This window comes from Lagopus muta, chromosome 18 (genome assembly GCF_023343835.1).
Source record: "Lagopus muta isolate bLagMut1 chromosome 18, bLagMut1 primary, whole genome shotgun sequence".
NCBI classification, from domain to species: domain Eukaryota; kingdom Metazoa; phylum Chordata; class Aves; order Galliformes; family Phasianidae; genus Lagopus; species Lagopus muta.
Genome location: NC_064450.1, coordinates 4,164,126 through 4,179,495, shown reverse-complemented (window position 1 = coordinate 4,179,495; position 15,370 = coordinate 4,164,126). Strand labels below are relative to the sequence as shown.

General features: G+C 52.5%; 1 protein-coding gene across 1 annotated transcript in view; it reads left to right on the top strand.

The window, feature by feature from the left end:
- The window catches only part of MGAT5B (alpha-1,6-mannosylglycoprotein 6-beta-N-acetylglucosaminyltransferase B), a 41,379-nt gene extending 27,958 nt beyond the window's left edge, over positions 1-13,421 (top strand). The window contains exons 9-17 of the mRNA XM_048964843.1: positions 2,879-3,010; positions 3,599-3,732; positions 3,865-3,995; positions 5,101-5,256; positions 5,671-5,817; positions 6,883-6,999; positions 10,521-10,595; positions 10,760-11,034; positions 11,953-13,421. Of these exons, the coding sequence (XP_048820800.1) occupies positions 2,879-3,010; positions 3,599-3,732; positions 3,865-3,995; positions 5,101-5,256; positions 5,671-5,817; positions 6,883-6,999; positions 10,521-10,595; positions 10,760-11,034; positions 11,953-12,151 (1,366 nt within the window). The 3' untranslated portion in view covers positions 12,152-13,421. The remainder of the gene's footprint in view (positions 1-2,878; positions 3,011-3,598; positions 3,733-3,864; positions 3,996-5,100; positions 5,257-5,670; positions 5,818-6,882; positions 7,000-10,520; positions 10,596-10,759; positions 11,035-11,952) is intronic.
- Positions 13,422-15,370: the final 1,949 nt, after the last annotated feature.

Below are 15,370 nucleotides of genomic sequence, written 5' to 3'. Positions count from 1 at the left end.
GTTCTGCTTTCATCATGGAGAGGTTATGATAACCTTATTAACCACTGTGGGATTTAGCTGGGTATTGTTGAATTTTGAGTCATAGAGTCATTAAGGTTGGAAGGACCAAGAATATCATCCAATCCAACTACCAATCCAACCCCACTGTGCCCACTGACCACATCCCCCAGTGCCACATCTCCATGGTTCTTGAACACATCCAGGGATGATGATTCCCCCACCGCCATGGGCAGCCAATGCATCACTACTTTTTCAGAGAAGTTTTTCCTAACCTGAACCTCCCCAGGCACAAGATAAAGCCATTCCCTCCCATCCTGGAAGAAAAGTTTGGGTTAATTTGAAAATAGGTCAATGGGATGTAAATACAAGCCTGCAATCATCTGAATTCAGAGAGCCTGCCCCACACTCAGGAAGGGAATGCATCCCCTTGCTTGATTCAAGTATTTACAAGGGGAAAATAGCAGGACAAGAAGCTGCTCTAGATTTATTCTGGAGTGGGCACAGCTGGTGGAGGCAGCTGACAGAGAGGAGCTGGGCTCGCATCTGCCAGCACCGGGGGGAGCTGGGCTGCAGGGATGAGATGTGGGCAGCACTGCAGGCAGGTCCCAGTGGGGGGGTTGCCTCCAGGTGTAGTGCTGGGGTCGAGCATTTCTCAGAAATGCTCACTGAGAAAGGAGCATTTGTGCTCGTCAGTTCTATTTGCGTAATTTCAAACGTCGTTAATAGGACACGGAGTGGGGAAAATCATGGAAATCTCACTCCAACCATGAGTGAAATTGGGCTTAGGAGAAAATTAGTTGGCTTAACTGGCAAATGATGAAAGCCTTGAATAAAGGATGTTTAAATAAGGAGGAAAGGGGAAAAAATCCCACTGCCCAGGAGCTGCAAACCGGATTTGCATGATTAGAATATTAAAATCAGCGGTTAAGAAGTGTTTAGGAAGGATAAGTAAACAGGACAGAGAGAAGCTTTGCTGGAAAAACACTGACTCGATGCTGGGAGCACGAGGGATGCTGCAAGCTGGGGAGAGCTGGCAGGTGGTGGGACTGAGCGCATTGCTGGTGCCTGAGGGAAAAAACGGAGTGTATGTGAGCAAATGTGGAGTTTGTTATTGTATCTCTGTAACATCCTGGGCATCTTCAGTGGCTTGAAAATTCCTCTTCTCCTACTTGCTACCATTGGGCTGGGTCCCCCAGAGGGCTGGGTCTCCTCGCTGCCCTGTTTATCTCATTGAGGTTGTTCTCGGAGGTGAGAGCCTTTCTATTCCTGCCATCTTCTCAATCTGCTGTGTCATGTAAAATTGCCCATAAAAGTGATAAAATTGCAGCTTGTTTCCCCTGCGGCTGACCTGGCTGCTCTGCCCAGAGCTGGTGCTGATATTCCTTGTGACAGGAGCACTGAACCGGCTGCAGACACAGCTCTTTGCCTTAAATTGAAAATCTGTGCTTTGGTTCCATGGTGTCGTTCCATGATGGCTTGTTCTGGAGTCACGGTCACTCCTGGGGGCTTGAGGTCACCCTTGGTCTGCTGGTCCCAGGCTGGGATGGGGCTGGAGGATGGATTTCCCATTGCACCAACCCATCTTTTATTCCTAAGAAATGAGGAAATACCTACAAGGATGGATGGGTAGAGCCTACCCACACCAAATGGGCCAGCTTCCTGGGGCCAACACAGAATGGCCTGGGTTGAAAAGGACCACAGTTATCATCTAGTTCCAACCCCCTGCTATGTGCAGGTCGCCAACCACCAGACCAGGCTGCCCAGAGCCACATCCAGCCTGGCCTTGAATGCCTCCAGGGACGTGGCACCCACAGCCTCCTTGGGCAACCTGTGCCAGTAACAGGTTCCCCAACATCTTGGGGCCAACAACTTTGGTTCTTTATGCTGCTCTTGTGAAATAATTGAGGAGTTCACATCTAGAAGGGAAATTGAAATCTAGCAGGAATATTGAAACTGAGGGATGGACCATTTGTATTTCTGAGCAAACTGCTGCGCTGAAATCACAAGTACATGTAGCAAGGATCTTTGAGAAACCTGCTGGAGTTGGAAGGTGTCACATTTTTTCTTTTCTGAGGAGGAAATGTGGTCCAGACAAGCAGATGGGCTGTCGGGCTGACATCAGTAGTACACTTAATGGAACAGCTTTGGGGAGAGCGATCCATCAGTTCACGGAGGTAATTGAAAAGGGAAGGAGGCATGCTGCTGGTTTACCAGCCGTGCATCATGCCAGATTAATCACACTGCGTGTTGGGGCAAGGTAACTGATGATCTTGATAAAGAGATTGTGGTCAATCCGGTTTATCTGGATTTTCATAATGCATTTTATCCGCTGCAGAAGAGAAAAGGGGCTGAGAAGGGTTATTTGAAGGGGCTGACTGAGAATCCTAGGCAAAGGCCCAAAGTCTGACTGTCCTGGCTTTATTATGTTATGTCATTAATGGGGCAAAATCACAGAATCATCATAGAAACACAAAATGGTTTGAGTTGGAAGGGACCTCAGAGATCATCCAGCCCTTGTGCCATGGACACGGCTGCCAACCACTCAGTCAGGCACCGGGTCAGGCTGCCCATGGCCCCATCCAACCTGGGGTGCCCAGCTTCTCTGTGACAAAGTCAGAAATATGAGTAAATATGCTCAACATCCATGGGCAGATGGAACGGAGAGCTGTTCTCTGTGCCCCCCAAGCACCAGAAGAGGAACCCCAGCCCATCTGGGAGCTCTGCCTGTGGGCAGATATTTGGGGTGAGGCTGTCCCTGTGTCTCCCAAGGAACAAAGACAACACGGATGCCATGGGGCTGCCGGATGACCCCTCCGAGGCACCCATCATGTGAGCACGTGTTCTTCAGAGCTGATCAGTGCCTCCTGCTTCCCTCCAGCAACTTAGGGGTGCCTCCAGGACGGGGAAACTGCCCCTTGACGAACCCTTTGCCTTTTGACCTGATCTACACCGACTACCACGGCCTCCAGCAGATGAAGCAGCACATGGGGCTCTCCTTTAAGAAATACAGGTGAGAACACCACTTCTTTCTCGTGCTCTACTTTTCCTTAATTAGCAAGCAAAGGCAGATCTCGATGACCTCAAAGGACAACAGGTGAGCAGAGGTTCCCACCCTACTGTGGCAGTGGGAGCCTTTGATGCCTGCAAGAGGCAGAGCCCCGGCGCCGGCTCCTTCAGCACCGTGACAAATGTCAGCATCCCCTGCTATATCAGCAGCCAGGAGAATATGCGATTTAATTTAGTGCTGATAGTCCTGCTATTTATTATGTTTTCTCCCATCTCTTCCACTATCCTGCACAATTTTATTAGAGAGAAAAATGACAGGCAATGTTATTGCTTTTATTATAAATGCATTTGCTCTCGCATTCAGCTTGTTGTTTTGTTGTTTTTTTTTCCCTCTCTGGTTTGATGTTCCCCTTTTCTCCTTGCTCTCGTGCTGTTAATGCCAGCCTCAGCAGTCCTGGGATATTGGGAAAAGCATTAGCAAGTCTTCAGGAGATGCGTTGTTGTGGAAACCATCAGGGGGACGAAAGCCCAGCAATGGGAAACCACTCATTTAGGGCACGGGGAGGTGATGGGGTTCTGTCTCCTGTCCCAGGTGCCGTGTTCGTGTCATCGATACCTTTGGGACGGAGCCAGCCTACAACCATGAGGAATACGCCACGCTGCGCGGCTTCCGCACCAACTGGGGCTACTGGAACCTGCACCCCTCCCAGTTCATGACCATGTTCCGTAAGCACTGCCATAGGGACGCAGCGGGGCCGTCACGGGGGCTCAGGCACTTTGCCGGTGTTTCACATCGCTTCTCCTCCAAGCTCTGGAGCCGCGGTCCCAGCTGTGTCCATCTGTTCTTGGTGTCCGCAGCGCACACCCCGGACAATTCCTTCATGGGCTTCGTGTCGGAGGAGCTCAACCAGACCGAGCGGCAGCGCATCAAATCCAGCAAAGTGAGCAGCATGGCAGTGGTGTACGGGAAGGAGGCCAGCATCTGGAAGGTGCGCGATTGCGGGCGCCGGAGCTCCCAGCGTGTCCTGGTCCCGTTCTCATCCATACGTTGCCATTCCAGGGCATAAAAGGAAACAGCTAACTCTTTCTTCTCTTTTTTTCCCCTTGGTGCTCCATGGTGATACTCCAGCTGCAGGTACGGTGCTGCACCCTTTGCATTAAAACCTCGCGTTTGCCTCTTGGGGCCTCAGCACCCCCAGGGAACAGGGTCTGCCCTCCCTGCCTGTGCTCTGCTTGCCAGATATACAGGCCAGGTTGCACTCCATCTAGGTTAGCTCGATTTGGGGAGGTACTCAGGAGACTTAAAATGAACATTTGCCTGCCTTAGCATTGCAAACGTTTGCCTCTTTTAGCCAGAAGTCATGAATTACACCTGTTTCCCCACACTGGCATTGGGGTTTCGCTTAAGGTTGGTTCTTCCCACCAGCAGTGTTTTATTGTCATCTCCCCAAGTCCTTTGCATTAGGGAATCGCTATCAGAATGGTGCCCAGCTGGGTGTTACCATACAATGGCACCCTGCAGCTTACTTGACCAGAGAGAGCTGGTTGACTTCTTTGCTCTGTATGCAGATCTGGCTGATAGCCATAGAGAAGTCTGGGATGTGTGGCTGAGTGCAGAAATGCAGTGCTCAGAGAGGCGTTAAGGCAGCGTGCGCAGCTCTCCCAGGTTCCTCATTTATACCTCCCCCTTCCCTCCCAGTCTGGTCTTTTAGGGCAGGAATAAACTGAAAATACAGCATCCAAAGCACTGCCCCTTTGTGTTCTTCCAAGCAAAATAATAAAAAAAGAAAAGAGCAATAGAGAAATTGTTAAAATCGAAGGCTGCTTTGGAGAGCAAAAGCCTCCAAAGAAGAAAAATGATAACCCCCTTGATTTTCCAGGTAATAAATCAGGCGTGAGGATTAAACCCAAGTAAGAGCATCTTAGGGACTTGTTAGGTGGGATGTGAGGCTGTTACATCCTCACATCCCTTCACACACCCATCCGCATCCCAGCTTGATAGCCCTGGTTTTGCAAACCCCCTGCACTCAGTGTGCTGCAATCCAGCAGTCTGTATCCTTAATACTGGCATCGGGGTGCTGTTTCCTTCTGCAGGGCAAGGAGAAATTCCTGACCATCCTCAACAAGTACATGGAGATCCATGGCACTGTGTACTACGAGACGCAGCGGCCGCCGGAGGTGCCAGCCTTCGTCAAGAACCACGGGCTGCTGCCACAGCATGAGTTCCAGCAGCTGCTGAGGAAGGCGAAGGTGGGCTGCTGCCCTCCTTATTGGGGGCATGGGAGCTTCTCTGTGCAGGGTGGGTGTGATGCTGGTAGCTATGGGTGAGCATTGCAGCTTCCACAGCTATGAGCACCCCACTGGGCCGTGAGTTGTAAAGCTTCCCTCTGATGTGGAGTAGCTTCTGAGCACATTTAAGTTATGGGATGCTGAGCTGCATGGAGCTGCTATAGTGGCTTGCTGCACAGAGCAGCACAGGGGATGCTGTTGGTCATTGGGAACATTTCCTGTGGGGCTGGGGGATACCAATGGGTGATTTGGGTCACTGGGAGTCTTTCCTATAGGGCTGGGGGATGCAGGTGGGTGATTTGGAGCCTCTCCTATGGGGCTGGGGACTGATGGGCCTGCAGCTCCACATCACCAACCTGAGTTTACTCCCCACAGCTCTTCATCGGCTTTGGGTTCCCCTACGAGGGTCCAGCCCCACTGGAGGCCATCGCCAATGGCTGTGTGTTCCTGCAGGCGCGCTTCAACCCCCCCCACAGCTCCCTCAACCACGAGTTCTTCCGTGGGAAGCCCACCTCCAGAGAGGCAAGTGCTCGGTTTGGGGGGAAAAGCACCCAAGTGAGATCTCTGGAGAGATTTTCTCCAAATCCCAACATGTGAATGTATCATCTCAACGTGCATCTGTTGGATGGAAGGGGCTCTGCTGGGGGTTGCAGAGGGGGAGAGTGGTGCAGGGATGCTCACAGACCCCCCTCCAAAATCCAGTGCTCATTCCCTTCCGACTGTGCTGATCCATGCACATCCCTGAAATAGGGATGTGGAACAGGGGCTGCTGTTCTGCTGGTGCCTGAACCCCCTCAGCCCATTGCATTTTTGTAAAATGAGGAGGATATGGGGACCTCAGCAGTGCTGCAGGATTACGACACCCCTCCCAGTCTTGCCCATTGCTGGGAATTCAATCTAAGCGAAGCAGGAACTCTTTAAAAGTTAAAGGGTTGAGAAAATTGCCTCTTTTATTATTAATGAAGTGGATAATGCGGCACAGTTCTCACTCCCTGAGCTCGGCTGGGCTGTGCCACACTGTCCCCAATGGCTCCCAAGGTTCTGAAGTGCCCTGGGGTGTTCATGTGGAGGATGGGAGGAGGTGCTCACTGCTGGCTGCAAATGGGAAGGGAGATCAAGTGGGACAAAAAGAAAAGCATGCATGGCTCTGCTCCTAGCAGGTTCTCCTGCTTTGCAGTGCCTTCCAAGACAGCTCAGCATCCTCTCTCCTCCTGCCCCCAGGGCTCAAGGTGCCTTTTAGCAGTGTGAGGCAGGAAAAGCAGCATTTGGTTTACCAAAAAGGAGTGATTTCCCCCCGAACTGCTCAGTGAGAGGTGGGTGGTGGAGCATTGACATAGCACTGGGGTGATGCAGCTTCCAGCACTGCCTTTTCTGGCGACCAACCTTTCTGTGTCTTCAGCAGCGATGGATTTGCTGTCGTTTCTGGAGCTGTGATGTGGTTCTTCCACAGAGCTTTGCCATTTCGGGTGGTTTGCCTGGTTCAGGTTACAGTTACTTGAATTATGGGGCTGGGGGTGGAGCTGGGAGCAGAGCATCCCAACCTGCAAGAGTTTCACAGCCGGAGGCTGCAGCTGTGCTGTGTTATAGGTGTCCTCCCAGCACCCGTACGCCGAGGACTTCATTGGGAAGCCACATGTGTGGACTGTCGACTACAATAACTCCGAGGAGTTTGAAGCTGCTATCAAAACAATCCTGAGGACCCAGGTGAGAAGGGCTCCCCAAAATGTGAGCCTCTGTGCCGTGCCAAGGTGAGAACAGCTCTCATCTCCGCTTTGCTGCTCTTGGGATGAGCCGTGCCCTCACCGTGACGGCCGTGCGCAGGTTTTGGGGTGATGATGCTGGTGGGGTGAGCACATCAAACCGAGCAGCTGTGCGGTGAGGAAATGTGGAGTCGGTGTGGATGAGGTCACGTAGGTGCCTAGCTGTGATCTCCGCTGTTAAAAAAGGAAAGGTAACAAAAATAAAGAAGGGTTGTGAGGAAGCTGTGCCGCAGGCTCATCGGCTCCATCTCCGGATTTCTCCCCGTTCCCACGTCAGCTGCTCATACAAATGCAGTTGTGGTGCAGACACAACACATCCTTCCTCCTTTCCTTAATTAACATCTCCTACATCACTGAGAGGAAGGGGGAGAGCGGGGATGAGGCAGCAGCACAGAGAATGTGGCACCAGCCTGGGGTTGCACGGCTGTGGGGTTTTCTGGGCGTTTTGCTTTGCAGTGTGGCACCTACATTGGAAATATGGCTTCATGGTCTATTGAATGATGTCTCCACAGAGCAGGGAAGCCTCCCAGGACCCTTGTTTTGGAGGATCCCCATTGCTTTGCTGCTGCTGTCCATGCCCCTGTAGGGGCTGCCAGGACGTCCAAGCCTTAATTCACCCCAAATGAATACAACCCAGAGCAGCGTGCTGTAACAGCTCTGCAGGGAGATGTTCCCATGCACCAAGAGGTGCAGTGGGGTCAGCCCACCACTCCCCTTTGCCCTTTGCTTTTTTAAAGGCCATCTATATATCCTCTGCAAGCAGAGCAGGGAGCGAGCAGAGCAAGTGTCAGCATCTGCCTGTTTGTTTGTTTTTAACATAGATATCTGTATAGAGATGCTGTCAAAGCAATTAAGACTAAAAGTTCACCCACCTTACAGCTTTAAAAGCCCCATTATTGGCTTTGGGAATCCCTCAGTATCTTGTTTTTAAAATACTGTTGGTTGCAGCAGGAAATGAGAACAGCTGATGGGTGTTGGGAACGGGCAGCTCAGTGCTCAGCCAGGTGGGAGGAACTGTTTTCTGCCTCCTTTTTTCCGGTAGCAAAACAGGGCGTTGTGTTTTCAGACTGTTTGGCAAATCTCTCCTTCAGAATAATCACCAGCCATTTATTTCTTTTGCTCCGAACGTTGCATTGCACCATTACTGAAATGAAATAATGTGTTTTTGTTTCCCATCTGCGTGTCTTTGCTTGGAAATGCCCTGCTAAGGAAACTTCTATCTGAAATGATGCATTTCCCTTTGCCTCACCAAACCAAACAGATTGCCTGACCTGAAACAAAGCATTTTTCTCCTTGCTGGGAAACATTGGGAATTAAAAACTGGTTTTACTCTTTTTCCTTTTCCTTTCTTTCCTTCCTTTTCAGTTTCCCTTTTCCATTTTCTCTTTTCCCATTTTCCTCTCCCCTTTTCCCCTTTTCCTTTTTTCCCTATTCCCCTTTACTCCTTTCCCCTTTTTCCCCTTGTCCCCTTTTCCTTTCCTCCCCCCTTTTTCTTTTCTTTTTTTTCCTTTTTCCCTTTTCCTCATGCCACTAAAAACCACCAACCACGCACCTTTGGCTTTGCACCTTCAAGGCAAATCTCAGCTGAGCACTTTCAGGAGGGTGGATTGCCACCCCCTGCTGTTGTGCCAGTGAGGAATTGCAGTTCTTTGCCACAGGTTGGGGTGAGAAGGGCAGACAGGTTTTCAGGCACAGCCATTTCTCAGCCTTCAGCTCTTTCCATTTGTCCCAGCACAAGCCATTTAACAGACCCAATATTCTGGTGTAGCGAAGGGAGAAGGCATCATTATATTAAAGTCAAATATACAGGAATATAATGGAAAATTATACATTTCAGCCTATGCTTGAAAGAGTGGCATATTAAACATCACAGCGAAAATAGCTGGTTCAAGTGCTTCCAGCCTGCTGCCGGGGGGCAGCTGACAATTGCATTATTTTTCTGCTCCTTACTTAGGGATTTTTTTTCTTCCTTTTCCTTTGGAAAGAGGGAGGCAGTTCTGCGATACCCAATGGGGTCTGTAAAAAAAAACCCAAAGCACCCATGCGTTTTGCATTGCATTCCCCACTGATGCATGCAGGAGAGGGGTGCAAAATCCCTTTGCAAGAAAATGGCAGAGCATCACCCTGTGCAAAGCTCCTCAGCACTGCTGTCGTGAGTGCAGGGGTGAAAGGCTGAGCACTGCAGCCCCAAAGCTGCAAGACCTGGCCCTGGTTAACTGAGCAGCATCAGTGCCTGTCACGGTGTCAGCACCAATTACACTGCACACCTGTAATGAGACAGAGCAGCTGCGATTTCCAGCCTTGCTGAGATCTCAGGTGGGATATTTATGGTGGAGAGATGCTTAGAGGGATCTTGTTGGCAGGCTGAGCCTTTTGGAGCTTGGCTCTGACAGGTGCTTCAAAGGAGACAGCTATTTTGGAGGTGCAGAAAATAGAAGCAGCAGTGTTTTCCGGATGAATTATCTGGGGTATTTTTTACTTACCATCCGTCCTTTTCATAAGGCTCTGCAGAGATGCAGAGGGGAAGGCGGCCTCCAGAACCTGCCCAGCCCATCCCACAGGGGATAGAAAATGAGGGGAGATGTGGGGATGGCGATGCTGCAGGGTTTGGTGATGCTGTGGAGTTGGGGATGCTGGGGGGTTTGGTGATGCTATGGGGGCTGGGGATGCTGCGGGGTTTGGGAACGCTTTGGAGGAGTTGATTTCGACACCAGGACACAAGGGCAGCTCTCAGGAGGGAGGTGTGATGTGGAAGAGCGGGTGAGGACCAGCAGTGTTTCATAACCCATGCTATAAATACACTGGTTGTTGAAGTGCTGCTGGCTCTGCATAAATAGCAGGTAGGAACGTGGGGCTGCGGGGGACATATTTGCTCCACGGTCCCCACAGCCCTGTGTTGGCCACCAGCACCTGCAGGGGGATGGGAAATGCTGCCAGAAATGGCTTGCTTGGGAAACTGGGGTGTGGAGCAAGGTGACTGCATTTGAGCCTATTGAGGTGAGTTGAACCCCATTTAATCCTTCACCCTCTTTCTCTTAAACCTGTTCTTGCTTGCAGAGCTCTTGCAGTCCTCATTTTCTTCCAAAGAGGAATGAGGGATACCACGCTGAGTTCCCAGCCCCACAGGGGGCCCGATCCCTGCAGTGCCCTCACATGGTTCTTGCTATTTTTAGGGAAGGGAGATGAACTCATTCAGGAGCAGAATGACGTCGCTCCACATCTCTCTGCCTGATGGAGGATGAAGGGCAGGAGCATCACCCACTTGGCCAGTGATAGGAAAAGCAGTGATAATGGGAAATGCATCCCATCCCTGACTTTGTGCTTTGGGTGCTGAGGAACGTGCAGTGGTGATGTGATGGGAAACATGCCATGGGCTTCGATGCCTCGAGGTGCTGCTGTCAGAGCTGGAGCAGGGCAGGGCTTTGCCTGCTTCTTGCTTCAGTGCTGTGCTCTTCCCCTGCACAGGTGGACCCTTACCTGCCTTACGAGTACACCTGTGAGGGGATGCTGGAGCGGATCCATGCCTACATTCAGCACCAGGTTGGGCACCGTCCCTGTTATGCTGGGGGAGGAATGGGAGAAATGCTGGGGAGGAACTGCTGGGCCTGTGAGGTGTCCCCACCAGGGATGCTGAGTCCTGCCGAGCCCCACACCTGCGCATCACCCTTCCCCTTCCAGCACTGACCTATTCCCTTCCCTTCCAGGATTTCTGCACCATGCCATCCCCTCCACCTCCTGCCAAGGCCCAGAGCCCCGCTATGCAAAGCCCTCCGAGCCCTCTGGCCCTGTCTCCCAACGCCACCCACCTGGTGTGGTCCCCAAGCGCCCGCCGGGACCCCCACGCCTGGCCGCCAGCAGACTCCCTGCAGGTGTGGCTGTCAGAGGGGCAGCATGCCTGCACTGAGACGTGCCGCCGCCGTGGGCTGGTGTGCGAGCCCACCTTCTTCAGGTTCCTCAACAAGAAGGAGGTGTTTCTGCAGTGAGTGTCCTCAGCGGGGCGGTGACACGTGGGGGGGCTGCTGGAGGGGGCCCCCAATCTCCAGTTCTGTATCCCCAGCTCCCCTTGTCCTCGTGTCCTTTGTCCCCAGAAGCCCCTTGCAGCCACGGCAGCCCCATGCTTGCTCCAGCAGCTCTGTGCTTCCACAAGCAGTGATGGCATTGGCATTTTGCTGCTGTCCCGCTTCCACCCCGCTTCTCTCCACCTCCTGCCTGCTCTCTCCCTTTCTGTCCTTTTTACATCTTTCTCTCTGAAAACTGCATTTTGAACACACAGCGGTGAAGTTTTAATAGAGTATAAATCTGCCACCAGGCTCCTGGCAGTTCTGTGGACAATTAAGATGCCAACATTACCATTTTCGTCACGCCGGCCAGGCAGGCGATTGGAGCCCTGGTGACAGCTTTATAGGATGAATTAGGGCCAGGGCTCGTGTTCCCTTTGTGCCCCCCATCCCTGGAGCCAGGGCAGCTGTGGATGGGCTGGGGGAGCCGTGGAGGCATAGAGCAGGGGCAGCTTTTGCTTCCCATGGGGTTTTTGTGGGTGTGTGTCCCCATTTTGCTGATCCAGGGGACGTCTGAACATTCACTGAGGTTGGGTGCACTTCCAGGGGATGGCATCTGCTTGTGGAATCGTGTGCAGAGCAGGCAGACCTCTCTGGGCAGGGTGTAACATTCTTAGTGGGGATGTCCGTGGTCCACTCAAGGCTTGGGTTGATTGCATGGGGCTTGGGGTTTGATGTGGGGTCAAAGGGTGCCAAGCACTCACGGATCCTGTGTCCAGCAAAGGTCCAACCCAAGGCTTATCACATGGAAAGGCGGGTTGAGCATCACCTTTAGCGAAGTACCTGGCAGCCTCCTCGCCCTGGAACAGCAGCCTCCCCACCTTTCTTTTCCTTCCCAGGCTCAGCATCACCTGCGACAGCACCGAGTACGAGATGAACCATCTCTACCCGGCAGTGGCAGAGAACGTTCACGAGTGCTACCTCCAGAAGGAGCCGCTGCTCTTCAGCTGCGCGGGGCACAACACCAAGTACCGGCGCCTCTGCCCCTGCCGCGACTACCGCGAGGGCCAGGTGGCTCTGTGCAGGGACTGCTTGTGACTCGGCCCCATGGCGGTGACGCACTGTGTGCCGCCGGTGGCTTTATCTCAAAGCTCGTGCAATAGCTGGGGAGGCAGGACGGGATGCGTGCCGAGCCGGGGGTGCTGGGCTGCAAAAAGCCACGTCCCGATGGTCGGCTCCATTTTCCTCTTGAGGCGCATCGTCCGTCCGCATCCGAACCCACCTGGACCGCGTTGGTGCTGGGATGGGGGTGGCGGGGAGAGGAGCTGGAGGGGATCACCCTTCCCTTCTTCCATCCACGGGATGAGCCACCAGCAGACTGCAGTTTCAGGGTTTTCATTCTCTTGAAGCATCCGAGGTTGTTTTATTTATTTATTTTCTATCCCCCTCCTTCTCTCCTTCCCTCCTCCCCTTCCCAGAATGAGTGGTGAATTAAAAGGGAACAAAAAACACCCAGCCCTTCTTGTGAGGAGTTATTGGGCTGTGCTGGGGGACCCTTCCTTGGCCGGGGAGGGCAAAACCTGAGGGCAGAGGTTGCAGTGGGAGCAAGCAGCAGGGGCTCGGTTTGCAGCACAAGGCTGGGGCTGAGCAGTTCTGTGTGGGGCTGCACAGGGATGCTGGGCTCAGGGCTGTGCAGGGTGCTGTGCACCATTGTGTAGGTGGTGGCACGGTGCTTCTCCTTGTTTGAGGCAGGAGGAGGTGCTGCAGCAGCTGGTATGTTACTGGCATGGAGTGAAGGTGGGGGCAGATGTAAGGCAGAGTAACTGCAGCAGCAACGTTGTGCCTGCATCCCCCCAGTGCTGCAGCCCCTGCCTTCCCAACCAGCTGCGAGAAAAGGTGAGCTCCAGGCCAAGAGCTCCAGGCAGCAGCTTCACTTCTTTAGCTTCTCTTTAAGCTCATAATCTTTTAGAGAATTGTTTGATGCTTCTTGTGATTCCTTTCCTGGCTTAGTGGGACCTGTGGTGAGCAGGCTGGTTGGGTTTGGGAGGTTCTCATGGAGCGGTGCTGCAGGATCAGTGCTCAGCCCTCCTGCTGCTCAGGAGTGGGCTGCACAGCTGCGAGCTGCAGACTGGGCACTTGTACCATGCATGGAATAACCCTTCATCCCAGCCTGACGGTGTCATCTGGGAGCACTGTCCCCACCTGGCTCCGGGTGACAGAGCAGGGGTTCAGCAGGATGAATGGAGCCCCATTTTGGCACCAGGCTGCTCTTGCTGTCCCCCAGCCCAGAGCCAGTGCTGTTATCCAGGAGCCATTTGTCACCTTCAGTGCAACGCCGTGCAGGCAGCTTCCAAACAGCCGGTGACGCCGACAAGGGAAAGGATTGATTAAGTAATTTGTGTGTCTTGCAGCAGGCGTGTGTGTAAATAAAAGCTGTGGAAGCCTCTCTTTGCAGAGATGAACACCAATCCTTTGTGCCTTTCCCTGGCACTTTTCATCTGGTAGTGCATTGGCATCAGGGAGGTCACCATCCCTGGAGGTGTTCCAGCACCGTGGAGATGTGGCACTGAAGGATGTGGTCAGTGGGCATGGTGGGGAGGGTTTGGGGTTGGACTGGAGGATGTTATCGGACTTTCCAACCTCAAAGATTTAATGATTCTGATTCTATCTTGGTGCCAAAGCAGCTGCTTGCCCACACTACTGCAGGGCTGGGGCAGCACAGGCCAGGCACTGGGGGCATGGCAAGAAGCACACTCCCAGTCATTCAGCCCCCAGTGCCACAAGGACCAAACAAAACCTGCTTTATACCAAGAGCAGGATCCCATAGCTGGCTCCGGACAGCTCTCAAGGCAGCAACTACAGTCCAGCAGCCAGGTGCCATCAGCCCCTGTTACCACTGTCAGGGCTGTTCTCTACAAGCTAAAATAGGAGCTGGCTCACTCACTCTGGTTGCTGTCACCGTAAATAGCGACGTGATGGGGAGCTGGTGTGATTCAGGGGTCCCCATTCAGATGATGGTTGCAGCAGTGCTCTGGGTTATCCAGCATCCTGGGCAGCACTTCTGTCCATCAGGATGGGAGACCTGAGCACGACGCAGGCATTAATTTCATGTTTTATCACATAGGAGCATGGAAGAGATGCAGAGGGAAGCTGAAGCGCTGCCGTGTGAAAGAGATTCTAATTACCACGGCTAATTATCAAGAATAAATTCCCAGCAGGGAGGTGCAGGTGGGGGGAAAAGAAAAACTGTCAGGAGAGAGAATAAAATCAAACAATTGGAAATGCCATGGGGAGATGTCAGCATGGGCCTGGCGCCTGGGGATGGGTCTGCTCACCCTAAATGTGGCATGGAGGCAGCAGGGTGGCTTTGAGGTGCTGTGATTTACCTGCAGAGGAGCTGCAGGCACCTCTTCCCATACAGTGGGCTACTGGGCTTCGTGAGGAGCTTTGGGTTTTGCCCAAATTGGCCGGGTTTTTGCCAAAATGGGTGCCAGGGACAATTCTTGGGATGAGGTGTCCCCAAGCAGCGTACCACTGTTGGCCCAGCAGCACGTCCTACCAATGCCCAGCTGCATGGAGCAGCCGTCTGGGCTGTCAGTCACCCCAGGATGGAGGGAATAGGGCTGCTCCATTTATCAGGGGCTTTATTAGGAAATCGTTAAGCAGCTTTTCCCTCCCAATCCCCCGCTTATCAGCAGCCAGGTGAAACGGCAAATTGCATCCCGATGTGGACAGTCCGGGGAAGAGAAGCCCATTTATTTCCCCTTACGGGTTTATCGCTAGATCAAGGAGCTGCTGAAGATGTAAGCAGCGTTGTTTATTTCCCCAGGTGATGGATTCAGCTGCCACGCAGCTCCGTTAAGCACGGCACGCCGCCTGACAGTGATGCCTAATGGACCCGCGCTCTGCGCTGCTGGCTCGTGTCTTTCAAGGTCTTGCTTTAATTGAGTCCTGTCTCCCCCGTGTCGTGCCTTTTTTTTCTTTTTGGGAGGCCTTTCTTATGATGTTCCCCCCCCCCCCTTTAGAAAGACTTCCCAAAATGCACCAATGCATTGGATCTCCTCTCTCCTTGCCTCACCCTTCGGCAAAGCAGAGCCCTGGGGGAAGTTAACAAATTGAACATCTGTCCTCAGAGCAACTGAGTGAAAAGAGCAATGCAATCTATGGCTTTTTTTCCCCTTTCTTTCTTTTTCATTTTCTTTTTCATTTTCTTTTTCATTTTCTTTTTCTTTTTTCTTTTTTTGGCAGAATTCGTGGAGGGGCGAAAACCCCTTTTAAAGCTGAGTGTTCCCTTTCTTATCAGGTGGAGCCATCCTT